We start from the raw sequence: 18,091 nt of genomic DNA on the forward strand, positions 1-18,091 counted from the left end.
GTATATATGTATAAACATGTTATGTATATATGTATAAACATGTTATGTATATATGTATACATGTTATGTATATATGTATAAACATGTTATGTATATATGTATAAACATGTTATGTATATATGTATAAACATGTTATGTATATATGTATAAACATGTTATGTATATATGTATAAACATGTTATGTATATATGTATAAACATGTTATGTATATATGTATAAACATGTTATGTATATATGTATAAAAATGCATATGTATTAATTTTATGTGCACTGTGATTTTATCTTTGCCTTACTAAGAAGACCTCCCAAAATCCATCATATAATAACTAAGGTGGTGAAGAACGGCTTAAAAAAAAAAAAAAAGCAGCTTCCATTTAAACACTATTTTTCCATAGAAATGAAGAGAGATAGTTGAATTTTTTAATCAAAAAGAGGGAAAATAATATATTCCAGTATCTCAGAAGTAGATCAAGGGTTAGGAATGGGGAACGTAGATATAATATATATATATATATACATTTATATTAACAATACACATGTAAAGCTGATGAGATAAAAAATTAATCATAATTCGGGGAAACTGCGAAAGATATAGCATTCTCGAAAGAAAAAAAAAAAATAAGGGAATAGAAGCAATTTACGTGTAACTTTGTAACAGCTTTTTTTTTTTTTTTTTTTTTTTTTTTTGGAAGTAGAGTATGTTTCGTGTTCTGCTCAACTGTACTCCCTTATATTATTTTGTTGTGTTTTGTTTTACTTTGTCCTTTTTTTCCATTTTCCTTTCTTTTAATCTTTCAAAAAGTTATACCCTCAGTTAGTCAGAAGTGTAGGACGTTGGCTCTTTTAGGACATTACGAAAAATTATTGTTTAGTGTTGTTCCCGTATACATATGCATAAGTATGAGAATATATATACCCTTCATCATACGGCAAGTACATATGAACATGCGTTTGTGTGAGTCCGTACCATTTCCTATCATTGTAGTGCATATTGACCCCCGTTTGCGCTATAAATAATACATAAATACGCGAATATATACGTACATTCAAGGTAAGGATGACGGGGTAGGGGCAAAAATATGATTACTACGAAAAAAGAGGTTTGTTCGTTGTGGAACAAATTCCTCCACAGAAGCTACCTCACCCCATTCCATTGTTTAAACAGTAACCGAGTTGTGAAATGTGTAAGATATGACTCCTTTAGTAGTTCTACAACTAGCTTAAACAGAACTGTGGATATATATGAACAACATGTTTGCAGTATAGAAGAGCTAAAAAGATGTTTATTTATTGAAAGAGTAAGTGAATATATGTTTAAAAAAATAATTCATAAAGCAAAAATAGATAGTAAGAATGATAGCAATGTAACTATTGAGGATATGCTATTAGTACTAGTAGTGTTTAATAAAAATTATCCATATTTTAAGGATGAATACCCAGAAGAGTTTTATCATAATATATGTGTGAACATACTAAGTAGAATAAAATTAAAAATTCATTATTTATATACTAGCAAAATGGTAATATACACAATGAATATTCTAACCAATTTAAAATTAGTTGACAATATTATATTAGATTCATATATGAATAAGTGTTCATACTTTATATTAAATGAAGAATACGAAATTTATGACCTTGTTCATTTTATTTCGATATTCAGTAATATACATATTATGAAACAAGAATCCAAATTTAAAAAGTTAAAGCCTTTCAACTGGTCTTTAATAAAAACCATATGTGATAAGTTAACTTATAATTTTGACCATTTATTTATGCTGTACAAGGATAATACTTATTCGTACAAGTTGAGGAAAGAAATTAAGGAACGTATGAAAATGATTAGAAGTGATCTGAGTAATAAGGCGCTTAATAAACTTCGTAATGAAGCGAGTGAGGATAAAAACCACTGTATGCATGGGATCCCTTCCGTGGGATCTTCTGAACCTGGAAAGCAAAGCTTGTTCAACATTAGCAATGGCAATAGTAGCCGTTTTGGATGCTCATCAATGTTTGAGGATGAGTCTCCGCACACACTAAAGACGCTTCTGCTCATCAGCAAAAGCTTAAGAGATTTGAAATATGTTCATGTGAGTTTATTAAACGAAGTTATGAATAAACTAAAAAAGGATTTACTACATACGAACGAACCATATATTAATATAAGTAGCCATGTAACCAATAAAATATTTTATATCATGCAATGCTTTTTATTTTTGCAATTGGAGTATCATATGTTTTATAAAAGCATCTTAAATGTATTTCAGAATCATTTAAAAAGATTAAACAATTTAGTAGTTGTTTTTTTTTTATTAGCAAAAAATAAATTATTCCCTTCTAAAACTATTCATATATTTGATTCAATTTTTATAGAAAAGGTCAATAATGGACTTTATGATTCGACACAACTCATTACCCTTTTAGAGTCATATGCAATGCATAAATATAGAGAAACTACTCTAATTAATTGTATACTTTTTTATTTGATTCCGCAAAATGGGTCCTTGGAAAGGGGACAAGAAGAATTACATGTTCAGATTAGGAAGAACAACATGTGTGGTCACTTCTCCCATTGTAGGGATAGAGAAGCAGATGCAGATAGAGTTGTTGGTGGAGGAGAGTACCACAATACGACGCAAAATGCAGACTTGTATGATCATTATGAAAAAGGAGGTTCACCCAGAAAGGGAAATAATATGGACCCGTTAGACTGCATAATGGAGGATACTACTGAAATTAAGAGCGGCAAAAAAATATATAGTAGTGGAAATATCACTGATGGTGATACACACACATGTAGTATAAATGATAATTATAAGGACAGATTAAATGGAACAAGTGGAATCAGTGATATTGGCAGTATTGGTAGAATTGACGATATTGGTAGAATTGACGATATTGGTAGAATTGACGGTATTGGTAGAATTGACGGTATTGGTAGAATTGACGGTAATCAAGGAGCAGGGCTTACAAATCCCAGCAGTTCTGGTCATGCCCACAGCTGCAGTAAACAGTACGCTCCACTCGACCTGAGTGAGAGCATAAGAGTGCTCTATAGCCTGTTCAAATTAGACATTTATGAAGAAAAGCTAACAAGTCAAATATGCAATTCATTGAACGATCGAACTATACATGTTATAAGCTACAAGTTGTTAATTAAATTATTACTATGCTTATGTTACTTTTCAATTGATAATGTAAATATATATAATTTAATGCTTAAAAATTTAATAAAATATGATATAATCTTAGATAGCATATATTTAACACAATTACAAATATGCGAACTTGCACTTAGGACTCAACATGTACCTAATGTATACCATAAATTAGATATTGAATGTAAAGAATATATTAATTGTATAAGAAATAAAATTAAAGAAATAGAGTATCATATTAAATCAGACCTACAAGAGAATGTAAAACAGATCCTTTTGACTTTTAATTTATGTGCAGAAGAGGAAGTACCCATTGGACCTTATAATGTCGACTTTGTTGAAGAGGATAAAGCTGTTTTTTATTTTGCAAAAGATTATATCTCAACAACAATAGAAAAAAAAAAAAAAATAAATTGTAGCAGTAGTACACCTGGTTATACATATGACACAAACTGCTTCTCGCAAAATTTGAAAAGTGAAGGAAACCCACAAAAAGGTAGTACTCCATTGAATCAAACGGGTAGTACTACATTGGGACAAACACGCGAAAGTTACATATCACAGAATGGTGAGCAACTTAGGATGGATAGAGAAAGTAGTAGTACTCCCCCCAAAGGGGTACACAATCGACAACAAATTGAAGAGAACAAAATAATCATAGAAGTAGATGGTGAACACCATTTTTATAAAAACACAAAATCGTACACATCTTTTTCAAAATTAAAACATAAGCTGCTAAATGATTTGGGCTATACTGTCATTAATATACCATATTTTGTTTGGGCTTTATTAAAAACAGATTTACACAAAAAAGCTTATATTAAAAAATTATTATCAGATAAGACTAATTTTCATTTAAGACAAATTCTATCACTTAATCAAAGTAATGAACCATTAAGTAAAAGTCAAGTTTCTCAAATAAACCAAACTGTACAACAGTCCAAGAGTAAAACAAACTTTTTGATAGACATTGCGAAATATAGAAAAAAAAATAAGCTGAAATTTTTAAAAAAGAAAATCAAAAATGTGTAACTTGGAAAAGGGGAAGGAAGACAATGTGGATGACAATAATTACGCAATTTTCTCTTTTGAACGTAGCCATTATTGTTTTTCTTTTTATTTTATGTCCCTTAGATATTATTATTTGGATTTTGTTCTTTTTCTTTCTAGCCACACTTCCTTAGTGGCAATGCTAATATAAGGTGGATGAACCTAATATGTTTCACAAGGGAAAAAAAAAAAAAAAAAAAAAAAAAAAAAAAAAAAGGGTTTTCTTTAAAAAAAATTATTATCTGTTTTTCTACATTGCGTACATGTCCACAGTTGTGCTACACTATTGAAATATAAAAATATAAAAAATATAAATATGTGGAAAATAAAAAAATATTGCAAAATTGATGGCGAAATTGTTCCGATTTCCCAACATTATATGTTACAATTCGGGTGAAAAAATATGCACAAATTTTGATGGCATTGTGCAATGTTTGATGTGTGAATGCATACTGTGTAAGATGAAATTTTTTTTTTTTTTTTTTTTGCCTCTCAGTGTGTACTGGTTTTTCGAGTTCAAAAAAAATATCAACGCAATTGTTACTCATATACGTACGGATGTGCGTGTTGATAAAAAAATTTACAAGGCTTCCTCCAACCCCGTTGGACTATGCTCCATGTGGCATAACACGCACACGTAAGGAATTAAATATATACATATATGTACGCATATATATATATATATATATATATGTATAAAAGTATGTACATATATATGGAAAGTACAGTGTAGCCAAAATGCTGCTCAAAGTAGTTCGTTGGCACGATGAGCATATCTATACAGAAAAAAGCACACACATGAATGTACACAGATACATGCACACGTACATATATACAGGCATACATGATTGCGATGATCGGTAAGCGTACATTGTCGACGCTTGTATCATGTGCCAGTAACTTCCTTAAAGAGTTTAATAGAATTTTATGCTTCTGTTTTATGCAGCTTATTCATACACTGACTGTCGTGAATTCACTAAAGTGTAAACATAATTGAATGCAGGGAGAAGTTGTTAGAAGAGATGATGGATGGTATAACGTAGGATATAACACCACATATGCAAGCGTATTCAACCACATATATAATTCCACATATGGTGGTAGATGGATCAAAAGTTGTCGATGTCCTCCTGGAAGTCCAAGTCGTCCTCATCAATTTTATCGTCTGTTTGATAATTCTTAAACGTGTTATACCCATAGGTGTTTTTGTTGGAAGCAACCCCATCTGCAATGGTACCAGCATAGTTGGGATGAATACGTAAGATGACGTTTTCATTATCGTGTTCATTTGTTTCTGATAATAATTTCATATCTTGATTAATTAATCTTTGAATAATTTTTTTTAATTTGTAGACCCATTCATCTACTTGTTCAGTAGATTCTGCTTTTGCGTAAACTTGTAAATATGACTCGATAAGTTGGTCTTGCGTGATACATTCATTATTATTATTAAATTCATATTCTTTAATTATTTCAAAAATGATAGCTGATATGTATTGGTATTCACTTGCTTTTATGGTAGTAACTTTTCTGCTTTGTTCCACATTATCTTCATTAGTATTACTACTACGCGCAGTGTTATTAATACCATTCCTATTACTATTTATGCTAGTATTCATATGATTATTATCAACTTGTTGTTCATCCCATTTGTTATTCCTATTGCCCATGAGTGACTTGTTCACCTTATAAAATTCCTCCTCAAGATTTATTTCCTTTTCATTTGATATCTTTTTCATAGAAGCCTTAAAAATAGCACAAGCAATTTCTACATGTTTTATATCAACAAAATGAGAAAACTTTAACTTAGCTACAGCTTCACTTAACCGAATAAGAGACTCTAGTTGACGTACTGTCATCCGCATAGATCGTTGTGCACCAGGAGAATACTCGATATTTCTAAAAGATACATAATAATGTATTAATTTATATTTTGCTTCATCAGTTAACAATGGTTTGACTCGTTTACTAAGCTCTAAATATATTTCCAATTTAATATTGTCTAATTTTCCTGCAGTTGCTTTTAAATGTTTTTCCGCTTCTTCACCACAGTGCATGGAAACTAAATGATTAGCTATGTTTGTGTCCTTGTCAATATCAATACTATCCAACATGGTGTAAAATAAATCAAAACGAGACAATAAGGGAGCTGGTATATTCACATTCTGAGCAAATGTTTTTAACGAATCATATCTACCATATTTTGGATTACATGCAGCAAGAACAGATGCTCTTGCGTTTAACGTAGCTTGTATACCTGCTTTTGTTATAGAAATGGTTTGTTGTTCCATGGCTTCATGAATTGCTACTCTATCTTTTTCATCCATTTTGTCAAATTCGTCTATACAGCAAATACCTTGATCAGCATACATCAATGCACCTGCTTCTAAGACTGTATCACCTTGATCTGGATCTCTGTGTACTGCTGCAGTTAAACCAGCAGCTGTTGAACCTTTCCCTGATGTAAATATTGCTCTAGGTGCAAAACTTTCTACATATTTTAATATTTCACTCTTCGCTGTACCTGGATCACCAACAATACACATATTTATATCTCCTCTTAATTTACAGTTAGATGTTATTTTTTGAACACCTCCCGTCATCATTAATAATGCACCTTTTTTTATTTCAATATTTCCCCAAATTTTTGGAGCAATACATTCTGCTAATATATCAATAGTATTTGGATGCATCGCTATATCTCTTAACCATTTCAAGTCATCACAATTTAAGATTTCTTCACAATTTATATCTATTTGTGTTTGTTCATCAAACGAGTTATTATCCTTTTTCGAATTATTTAATTTTTCAATTTGACATCCATATATACATAATTTATGATTTAAGTCTTGAACACCTACTCCTTTAATACCTGTTAACCCTTGAGATACTAATGAATTTTCATTTTTCCTTAACATCTGTCTAGCTACACTTCTAGGTATATCACCTGGTTTCATTAATGTTGGTATATCAGGTACAACAATTAAACATCCCGTAACGATTATACGATCTCCTGCATGAACAGAATCAACTATATCATTCCTTAGAATGACATCCATATTTCTAGGCATAGAACCTGGTGGACTTTCTTGAGCTATTTCTTGTAATCTTATTTTTTGCCAATCCACAAAGTAAGATTGTTCTAAAACTAAAGACCAATCATACATATTACTACAGCTAGCTGAAGGGCATTTACTTGGTTGAGTATATCGGAATTGTTGTTTAACTCCATTAATTATATTACCACATTCATTACATTTAAAAGAAGCTAAAGTTAATTCTGGTCTAACATCTGATGTCCTTGTAACTTGACCTCTAACACTAATCATTTCACCTAACATTTCACATCTTAAACTTCTTAACGAATGAATTGGATTCTTTTTATTATAAAAACGTAAACAAAGTTTACCCACTTCTCTAGTCTTAATTGGATTAATGCTTTCTGCTAATAATTGTACTTTTTGTTCAAATATATCTAAGATTCTTAAAAAATGTCTTTTTATATACATATATAATTGGCTTCCTATATCAAAGTTATTTTTATTAGTTGGCTCCCACATTAACACATGTTTCATATCAACAACTAATACCTTATTTCTTGAATACGAATTTTGCAAAATTGAAAATAAAAGTAATACATAATGAGCATCTTTTGCTATTTCCAGTGAACTTGGAAAATCAAAATTTAGGTTGTCCTTCCACACACTATCATTATCGTCATCATCATCACCATCATTATCATCATTTTCGTTATCATTATTATTATCATCATCGTTATGCTCATGCTCATCCGCCTTGTTCTCTATCCTAGTATTATCGCTGGTCATTCCACCTCTACGAACGGGACGTCTTTTTTTACTCTTTTTTTCAGTAAATGTTTTTAAAAATTTTTCGAAAACTTTTGCCATATTTTCATCTTGAACATATGATGGTTCCTCCTCCTCATCCTCATCATCCTCTTCCTCTTCTTCACCCACTAAATCGTTAATACTTAAATTAGAGCTCTCATCATATTTCCTTTTTTTTTGATATGTTGACGTTTCATTATTTCCAAAAGCACTGTGGGCATCAAGTCCAGACATTTCACTCTCGTTAAACATAACAGACATTTTTATGAAAACTGCTACAATACGGTAATAAGTTTGTTCCTCTCACACACTTGTACTTTCGTACCTTTACTCGGAAGGGGAGTACTATTTGCTTTATGTGTGTATATGATATCGTTGTGAGTCTTTGCGTGTGTTTGTGCGTCTTACGTGTCCGTTATAATGATTTCCTAAAATAAATTGTACACAGTGCCGTACAGGTAAATTAGCGGCAAAATAGGTATAATGTGGCTATGAATAACAACACGATTTAACGAAGCGCATTCGAATAATACATGCATATACTACCATACATACATATACACATAAACACACATTTATAACAGCTGCATAATTTCGACATACAAATACAGCACTTTTGAGTATTTATTTATTTTAAAATAAAGGAAAACAGTATATGCATAACTCTTTTTTGTCAAAATTGTCAGATTCAAAATACAGTGTAGCGTGTGCTACCACTGGCTAGGGTCTTTCGAGGATAAATATAGGCAGTACACGCGCGATGAGCATATATATATATATATATGTATATATATATATATATATATGTGTGTATCTACGGGAAGTACTATATTTACAAGCACATATGCATAAAGCGGATTTCTGGGTTTTATATGTCCTATTTTACACAATGCGTTTTGTTCAACCTTTTTTTTTTTTTTTTTTTTTTTCCTAAAAAAAAAATTTTCTTCAAAAACTTCTGCTACGATATAATTTTTTTACGTATACTTTTTACTTTCTTTCCACCGTTTCGAATTTATTCTGAAATGCTGTTCCAACTTCACCAATATTTTTTGGTTTATTCTTGGAGTATTTTATTTATGATTATCTGCAAATTACTTTTGCAAAAAATTGGGAAGGTACAGCGGCTGGTTAAAAATTAGGTACACACATATGCACATACATGAATAAATGCATACATGCGTATGTTCGCATATACGTGTACACGTGTGTATGTTCATTAGCTCTTTTTTTTTTTTTCCTGCTTGTTCAACTAATGGAGCACATAAAAAATACATACACACCTTCTTACGCGGCAAGACGTTTGAATGCTTCTTTTATTTGCTTGAATATCGGTAAGGTTGAGAAATATTTTCTGCTCGTAATTTTTTCCCCATTTGGTTAATTTAAATTGACAGAAAAAAAAAAAAAAAAAAGGGGAAAGCGATACGAAACGAAATGCGGTAAAATGAAGAGAAGTAAAAATTATGAAAATAAAAATTATGAAAATAAAAATTATGAAAATAAAAATTATGAAAATAAAAATTATGGAAGTAAAAATTATGGATGTAAAAATTATGGAAGCAAAAAATGAATGAGATGATAATGGGCATACCAGTAATACATATATACGTGAATGAAATACGCAATTCTTGAACAGTGTTTAAAAGTTTATTTCAGGGGTGAAAAAAGATGAAGTTAACAAAGCAAAAGAAGTAAATTCAATAGAGCCCTATACGAATAGGACAATGAGGAATATTTGTTCGAGTACATACAATTCGAAAACGAGCAAGAGGCAAAAAAAAACAAAACAAAACAAAAAAAAATAAATAAATAAATAAATAAATAAATAAATAAATAAATATATAAATAAATAAATAAATAGGATAAGATGGAAAAATAAAATACGATGTAACATTATATAACACGATAAAATAAAATGTGATAAAATAGAAAGACAAAAAAAAAAAAAAGATTATACAAATAAATTTGCACTTGTGTATATGTGCGTGTGCATAGAAGAGAGATAAAACTGGGCAAGGGCGACACACTTTTTTTTTTTTTTTTTTTTTCTGTTTTCTTTTTTCACCTTGCCTGTACATAAATTCCAAAATGAAATATCATTATTTTTTTTAAACAAATAAAGTATCACTAAATGGAGAAGAATATGAGAAATAATAAAATGTATATAATAAAAAGAAAAAAAAAGGGCTTAAAATCTAAGCGTAAAAAGAACAAAAAACAATTTTCCTAAAAATGAAGGAAATTTTTCAAATAGTCAAGACATACAAGGTGCTACAGTGTAATGTGTGTAGAAATGGGGTACCAATTTTTTTGGATATAAAACAAAACAACAAAATTTTTTAATTTATGATTACGTTCGTCCACTTTGACATATACGTCTTGGGTTTGTTTTTGTTTTTGTTTGGTCATATATATTTATGTACTTTTGTATTCGTAAATATGTGTGTATATTCATCTATAACATGTATTCACGTATATATAAATATATATATATATGCTATTATTGTGGGTATTTACAAATGCATTCAAATAAAATATATATCTGTTTAATACAAAATTCATTTCTTACATTTCTTTTTACTTGGACTCAAGTAGCAGGAAAGCTCAAAAATTGGAAACACAGTTTCCTTGCCATTTACCACTCTTCACCATTATATTTTCGTACACATTTTTTATATGTAATGGTAAAAGTTAACGGGTTATCCTTTTTCCATAAACCTTCGACTGGCAAAATTTGATACAATTTTATTTTCATCCCTTTTGTTTATTACCCCCATTGAATAACATCAGTGCGCTGCACTAAAAGAAGCTTTTCCTTCTCCAGTCACAAATCCCTCCGTGAATATCATAATGTTGGTAATTATTTTCCTTTTGATTTTTATTTTTATTTTTATTTTTATTTTTTTTTTTTTTTTGGAGCTATTCCTTTCATTCGTTTGTCAATTTCTTTCTTGAAATGGTCTAAATTTATAGTTTTGTTTTTTATATCATTAAGAATTTGCTCTTTGTTATCAAATTTGTCATCATACAAATAATCGATGTAATTGTTTTTTGTTTCTTCATAAATATTTTCCGTATTTTTATATGCCAATAAAAATTTCTTTTTTTGTTTTTTTATTTCTATTATTTTTTGATTTATTTTTGATAACGAAATGTTTTCTCTCACAAGAATATCTTTTTCTTTATCATCAAAAAAACCCACGGGTATATTTTTATGTTGCTCGTTTTTTGTTCTATTCTCATCGTCCTGTTGTTCCCTTGTTCTATCTGCAACAATGCTTTGGGTGTAATCGTTTCCATGTTGTCCTTTCTTTAACTTTAATAACTCGTAAATTTCCTCAACATTAAAGTTGGAACTATTTTCTTCATGTTTGTCGGGTTTGTTATGCCCGCCATACATGCTATTATATCCACTATATCCTCCATACTCTACATGATCTCTATGCCCTCCGTACTCCATACCACTGTCGTTAATTTTTTTTTTTTTTCGAAACTCATTTAATTCGTCTAGTACTTCCACATCCTCATCCTCCTTTTGCTCATTCATCTCATCATACATATCGCCTAAAATATATTTTTTCTTTTCTATTAGCATTTTATGCAAATATTCCAGTTCTTCATAATATGCTGTGTCTATCGGTTTATAGTGCGTTACATCATCTAAGTTGTTGTTAAACAGTTTCATTATGCTATCGTTGTTTTGTGTGTCATCCTTGCCTCTGTTCCTTCTACCCCATGTTCTCAACTCCTCATCATCATTGTTATCACTACGTCCGCCAGCACTGCTATCACTACGTCCGCCAGCACTGCTATTACTACGTCCGCCAGTACTGCTATCATTACGCCCACCGTCATTGTGGTCAGTACTTCCTTCATCATTGTTTTCCTTATTATCTTTTTCTTTCCCCTTCGATCTATTTATCCCATTTTTACGTTTTTTTCTTTTCCTTTTTAATTTCCTAAAAAAATCTTCATTTCCTCCTCCCAAATCTAAATTATCAGATGTCTGTTCAATTATTTCATACATTTCAACTATTTCCATATTATGTTCATTTTTTTCTTCTAAAATATTCTCGTTGGTACCCCATTTATTGTTTCCTTTCTCATGATCCATAGGATTATTACCATAAGTATTATGATATGATGCCGATTCATCTTCAGGTAAACACATTTGTATGCTTCTATCAAAATGGGCATCATTACCAAAATTTACAATATTGTTTTCTTTTACTACTCCACCTTTATTATCTTTTTTTATCTCTTCTAAATTTACCTTTTGGTTATTCATTTCGTTGTTGTTAATATCATTTTTAATAATTAGTTGATCGAAAAAGTCTGCAGGTAAATCTTTATTATGAAATTTTTTGTAACACCCTTCTTCCTCATCATTATTGGTACTATCAAAAACATCAATATTTTCTCCCTTGTTATTATTACTATATTGCATAAAGGCGTCGTTCAAATTCTTATTCTTATTTAGTCTATTCATTGGTGCTGTGGGTTCACTGATGCGCACTCTTTTAAGGATTCCCGTTCCTTTATTATTTTTACTATTACTGTTATCATTACTGTTATCATTACTGTTATCATTACTGTTATCATTGCTGTTATCATTACTGTTATCATTACTGTTATCATTGCTGTTATCATTACTGTTATCATTGCTGTTATCATTACTGTTATCATTACTGTTATCATTGCTGTTATCATTGCTGTTATCATTACTGTTATCATTACTGTTATCATTACAATTATCATTACAATTATCATTACTATTATTATTACTATTACTATTATTACTATAATTATTATTATTATCATCCTTATTGCAATTCCTCTTCAACCGACTTGTGCCAATACTGCTACGGCTGCTATTTCTGCTGCTGTTTCTGCTGCTGCTACCGTTTCCACTTCTTTTACTACTACCAATTCCACTTCTCTTACTGCTACGCTCATTACCTGTTACCGTAATGCCCTTTATTTTTTCTTCTACCACCTTGCAGTTGTCATCGTTCAGTCTGCGTTCATAATTTTTTTGAATATTCAAAAGGAGGCTTTTATGCGTACTATCCTTGGAATGATTTCTTTCGCTATCCTTTCTGTAGTCCTTTCCACAATCCCTTCCGCTATCCTTTCCGGGAAATGTTTTATTAATTTTTAAATTAAGGTTAGTTGCTCTATGTTCATTTTGCTTTTCACTCTCTTTCTTTTTATTTTTTTCTTCTCTCAATAATCTTCTCCTTTCTTTTTCTTTTTTTATTAGTTCCTTAATATTTTCCTCCATCTTGTCATCACTTTATCACAGCATAACAGAAAAAAAAAAAAAAAAAAAAAAAATTTCGAAATTACCAAAAGTTTTATACCAAATCGGGAGAAAGGGTGAGGAGGGGAAAGGAAAGAACGAAAACATAAAAACAATACAAAAAAAAAAGTGGAAGTTAAATGTACATTAGTTCGAATTAGTAGGAAATTAAATAAATAAATGAACGAATAAACGAGCCAACAAACGAGTGAATAAACGAGGGAATACACTAGAGAATAAACAAGCGCATAAAAGAGCGAATAATTGCGGAAGCATTTCAGTACATACACGTTATTCGTAAATCATGTCGAAAAAAATGCATAAACAAGCGTAACGATAAGGATAATAGTAACAATATAGTAATAATAATGGAAGTAATAATAGGAATAACAGTAGTGGCGGTATAACGAATAAACGACATTATACACTGTCATTTCAAACCTGTAGTTACACGTTAATATAATTGAATAAGACCCTATTTTACATTTCCAATTTTATATTAGTCCAAAATATGGTATGTACATAGAGAAATGCTATTTTTATATTTATATTTATTTTTATTATGCAAAAAAAAAAAAAAAAAAAAAAAAAAAAATATTTCTATTTCATATGTATACAATGTACAATTTTTCCCATACTACTACCGCTAACATTTTTTTTTCTTTTTTAGTAACTCCTCTTAAAAAATAATTATGTGTAATTTCCATTCCTGAAGGGAAATAATTTAAGCACACTACTCTGAAGGCATAACTTTTTGCACCTTTAAAAAGGGCATACTGAGCATGCACGTTAGGCTAAATTTTTTTTTTTTTTTTTTTTTTTTTTTTGTCCCATATGTACTATGAACGTACGTATGTACATATATTTTCATTTTCATTTTATTTTTTCATTGTTTACTTGAAATTTTTTTTTTCCTTTTTTATTATGATAATTTCCCCATTTTTTCCATTGTTTGTTGCTTTTTAGTAATTCGTTTGTTCTTCGTACTTCTTCGTAATTCCTTCGTCGTATGTCCACCGTCCTTCTTCCATCTTCATTTATTCTTCTCTCATGCATTCTTTCACTCATACTTTCATTCATACTTTCATTCATACTTTCACTCATACTTTCATTCATACTTTCATTCATACTTTCACTCATACTTTCATTCATACTTTCATTCATACTTTCATTCATACTTTCTTTTATTCATACGTTCTTTCATTCTTTTCTTTTCTGTTTTTCCTTTTTTTTTTTTTGTAAACATATCTTTCCACATATGACATTTCATTTTCAAAACCAACTGTTTGACTTTCATTATTTTTATTTTCTTTTACCCATTTGTATATTTTTATCAAAATTGTAGTGTATTTCGAAAAATTTGTAAAACTGAAAAAATAGTACATGAGCAACAGAAATAGGGATTAATTAATATTACACAAATTGCACACGGGACAATGCATTTCGTTATGCGTTAATTGGACAGGCGGTTAAGGCTTGTCATAAAAGTTAATATATGTACAACTATACAAGCAAGTTCGCTTATATGAGCAAATGTACAAACTTGTACACGCGCATACACATAATTTCATTCGTGCAAACATACATACCTAAACGTATATAAACGTAACACGTGTATATGTGCTTTGTTTGAACTCTTCTTTTTTTTTTTTTTAAAGCCCACTTTGGCTTTTTCCTCGTTATATATATATATGTACATATATATATATATGTGCACCCGGTCGAATTTTTTGTTTCATTACCAACTCTTTAGCAACTGTATAAGTAGAGAAAGTTAATTCCCCAATAACGTAAGAGCTTATCATTTTTAGCCGTTTTAGCCGTTTTAGCCGTTTTAGCCATTTTAGACGTTTTAGCCATTTTAGCCGTTTTAGCAGTTGGGGAACTTACCCCTGCCCACATAAATGAAAAGCATATACTTGAAAATTTTCGAGCTGTCAGAGCTGAAGGAGGAAGACGGCTCTGCTTATTATGTAAAAATATACTGGAGGAATAAAAAATATAAGACTACAACATTAAGAGATGGGTTTTACTTATTTAATAAGAGCTTCTTACTACCAGTTGAATCAGTAGGAGATGAAAAAAATGAAATACTGTCAGTCGAAGTTTGGAGTAATGCTATAATAAATAGAAAAGTCGCTTACACGTTTTTTTCCCTCGAATTTATTACAAAGGAAAGAATAATAAAAGAAAAAATAAAACTAATTAATATTTTAAAAAATTGCACATTAGAACTATCCTTGAATATAGTGAGAAGTGAAAATGATATAATTTTTTTTAATATAAAAGAAATATGTTATAACAGAACAGATAATGAAATAAGACAAGCTATATTGACATACAAGAATGAAGAGGATGTTATTATGCAGCTACAAAAGAAGAAACATAATTTTCCCGATAATATTGCTATAAATGATATGTCTTTACCTCTAAATACTTACAACAACTTTACATTTCAAAAGGATATACCAAAGATTGAACAAAATTATGCATTTCCACATAGCGAACAAAGGAGCAGGTTTCCTACTCATGCGACTCTGTTAAGTGCTCCGTTAGATACGCGCAATACTCATTACATTTGTGGAACAGATAACAGTTGTAACAATAGTAGTATGATTTTAACGGGTAGTAGTAGCGCTTACCCAACTCTCAACCGTGTGCAAGATGCCGCAAACAGTAGCAGTATTATGTATAACATTGATCGTAATAGTAATAACTATGCTGCTAATAATAATAACACCATGAGTGCTCATTTCCCGCGGAAAGAGAACGATAATGCCCAATTGGGGAATACCAATTCGTACGTGTCTACGTTTCATCAGGGATATATGTATAACTGTTCACCCTCACCATACGTAGAACAGATTTTATATTTTTCTTCAGGAAATAAGAAAAAGGCATTGTTGATAGGTATAAATTACTACGGCTCGAAGGACGAATTGAAAGGATGTACCAACGACACAGTAAGAATGAAAAATTTACTAGTTTCGAAATATAATTTCTATGATTCCTCAATGAATATTGTAAGATTAATAGATAATGAAAATGATCCGAATTATAGACCAACTAGAAGGAATATTTTATCTGCCATTACATGGCTTACTAAAGAAAACAAAGCTGGGGATATTTTGTTTTTTCTTTATTCAGGGCATGGATCACAACAAAAAGATCTTTCATATATAGAAGAAGATGGATATAATGAAACAATACTACCATCTGACTATAAAACGGAAGGACATATAATTGATGACGAGTTACATAAACACTTAATACAACCTTTAAATAATGGAGTTAAGTTAATAGCTGTAATGGACTGTTGTAATTCTGGAAGTAGTATAGATCTAGCTTATAAATATAAAATGAAATCAAGAAAATGGAAAGAAGTAAAAAACCCTTTTCACGTTGTATGTGATGTTAGTCAATTAAGTGGTTGCAAAGATAATGATTTCTCCTATGAAATAGATAACGGACGCAATGCCCCAGGGGGATCTATGGTTACTGCAATAATACATATTCTAAGCCCTACAAACATTATTTCGCCTTCTTATGAACATTTACTAAATAGTATAAATAGTTATATAAAAACTTATCGAAAGCAAACTGTTACCTTCATGGCTTCACAAAAATTTAACTTAGACAGAGTTTTCGACTTTGAACATGTTCTCAAAAATAGAAATGAAAAGCTAGGCCAAATAATTAACGAACATAATTTAAAGAAGAAAAAAAAAAAAAAAAAAAAAAAGTACCAGGATTTATTCGAGCTGTTCTGAAAAAAATTAAGTGCCGCATATTAGTTAAAAGTGGGTAGTTATTCATGTGTTCGTTTGTATCTATATACGTGTGTATGTATGCCAGTTTGTCTTCCTTTTTGTTTAATTAATTAATTAGTTTTATTTATTTATTTATTTACTTTTTTTTTTTTTTTTTTCCCCCCCCTTTTATTAAAGCTGAGCACCCCCTTTTCATGCGCATATATTTGTTCCATCTACCCATCTACCTTTGTTTCAGTTAAGGTGCAATTTTATATGTTATTGTGAATAATTATGGGAAAAAAAAAAAGAAGTCTATATTGTGTCTTCATTCAATTTTTGCATTATTTCATTATATTTTATTTAAGAATTAAAGATTAGTTTGGGTATAACTGTTTTGCATGTTTTGCAAGTATTGCACATGTAGCACATCTTGAAGGTATTTCATTTTTTTTTTTTTTTATTTCTATTTTTTGGCTTATTTATTTGTTCATTCATTTATTTTTCACCCTGCTGTTTTCAAAATCTCGAATTCGAAGGAACAGTAAAAAATAGATTGCTACTGATTTTACATAAACGTAAGTTTATACTAGAATGCAAAATATTTTGTCGATACAGCTGATCAGTTGTATTTTCCGTCTAATCCGTATAGCAGTTAATAGACTTAATTATAGCCTGTTTCCCCTTTTAGCAGTAAGTATGTGTGTGTAGACACTCATAGACGTAGTTATCTAGTTTTAAAAAAAAAAGGAAAAAGAAATCAATAACACGCGCTTATTATTTAACGGGGAAAGGGAAAAAAACAGAAAAAATGCCTTATTCACAAAGGTTTAAGTGAGGAAGTTTTTTATTGTTTCCCTGTCTTCATAAAAGTTTATTGTCCTTCTATTAATGTTCACATGTAACATATGTTATGGTTAAGAAATATACATAAATGTAAAAATATATTATGTATCCGTTCCTTCAAAAGAAAAAATACCT

The 18,091-nt window shown here is 30.0% G+C and overlaps 4 protein-coding genes across 4 annotated transcripts; 2 read left to right on the plus strand and 2 right to left on the minus strand.

The window, feature by feature from the left end:
- Positions 1 to 1,079: 1,079 nt before the first annotated feature.
- Positions 1,080 to 4,190, plus strand: PmUG01_11030800 (RAP protein, putative; the record flags this gene model as incomplete). The annotated part of the gene is made up of 1 exon (XM_029005959.1): positions 1,080 to 4,190. One exon carries the CDS (start codon positions 1,080 to 1,082, stop codon positions 4,188 to 4,190), a length of 3,111 nt encoding a protein of 1,036 aa, XP_028862496.1.
- A 1,127-nt stretch (positions 4,191 to 5,317) lies between these two features.
- MCM6 (DNA replication licensing factor MCM6, putative) lies at positions 5,318 to 8,290 on the minus strand (the record flags this gene model as incomplete). The annotated part of the gene is made up of 1 exon (XM_029005960.1): positions 5,318 to 8,290. The coding sequence occupies one exon, from the start codon at positions 8,288 to 8,290 to the stop codon at positions 5,318 to 5,320; it is 2,973 nt and encodes a 990-aa protein (XP_028862497.1).
- Positions 8,291 to 10,955: 2,665 nt separating this feature from the next.
- Positions 10,956 to 13,343, minus strand: PmUG01_11031000 (conserved Plasmodium protein, unknown function; the record flags this gene model as incomplete). The annotated part of the gene is made up of 1 exon (XM_029005961.1): positions 10,956 to 13,343. One exon carries the CDS (start codon positions 13,341 to 13,343, stop codon positions 10,956 to 10,958), a length of 2,388 nt encoding a protein of 795 aa, XP_028862498.1.
- Positions 13,344 to 15,265: 1,922 nt separating this feature from the next.
- MCA1 (metacaspase 1, putative) lies at positions 15,266 to 17,131 on the plus strand (the record flags this gene model as incomplete). The annotated part of the gene is made up of 1 exon (XM_029005962.1): positions 15,266 to 17,131. The coding sequence occupies one exon, from the start codon at positions 15,266 to 15,268 to the stop codon at positions 17,129 to 17,131; it is 1,866 nt and encodes a 621-aa protein (XP_028862499.1).
- Between the last annotated feature and the right edge of the window lie 960 nt (positions 17,132 to 18,091).

Source organism: Plasmodium malariae (assembly GCF_900090045.1).
Source record: "Plasmodium malariae genome assembly, chromosome: 11".
In the NCBI taxonomy this organism is placed as follows: Eukaryota; Apicomplexa; class Aconoidasida; order Haemosporida; family Plasmodiidae; genus Plasmodium; species Plasmodium malariae.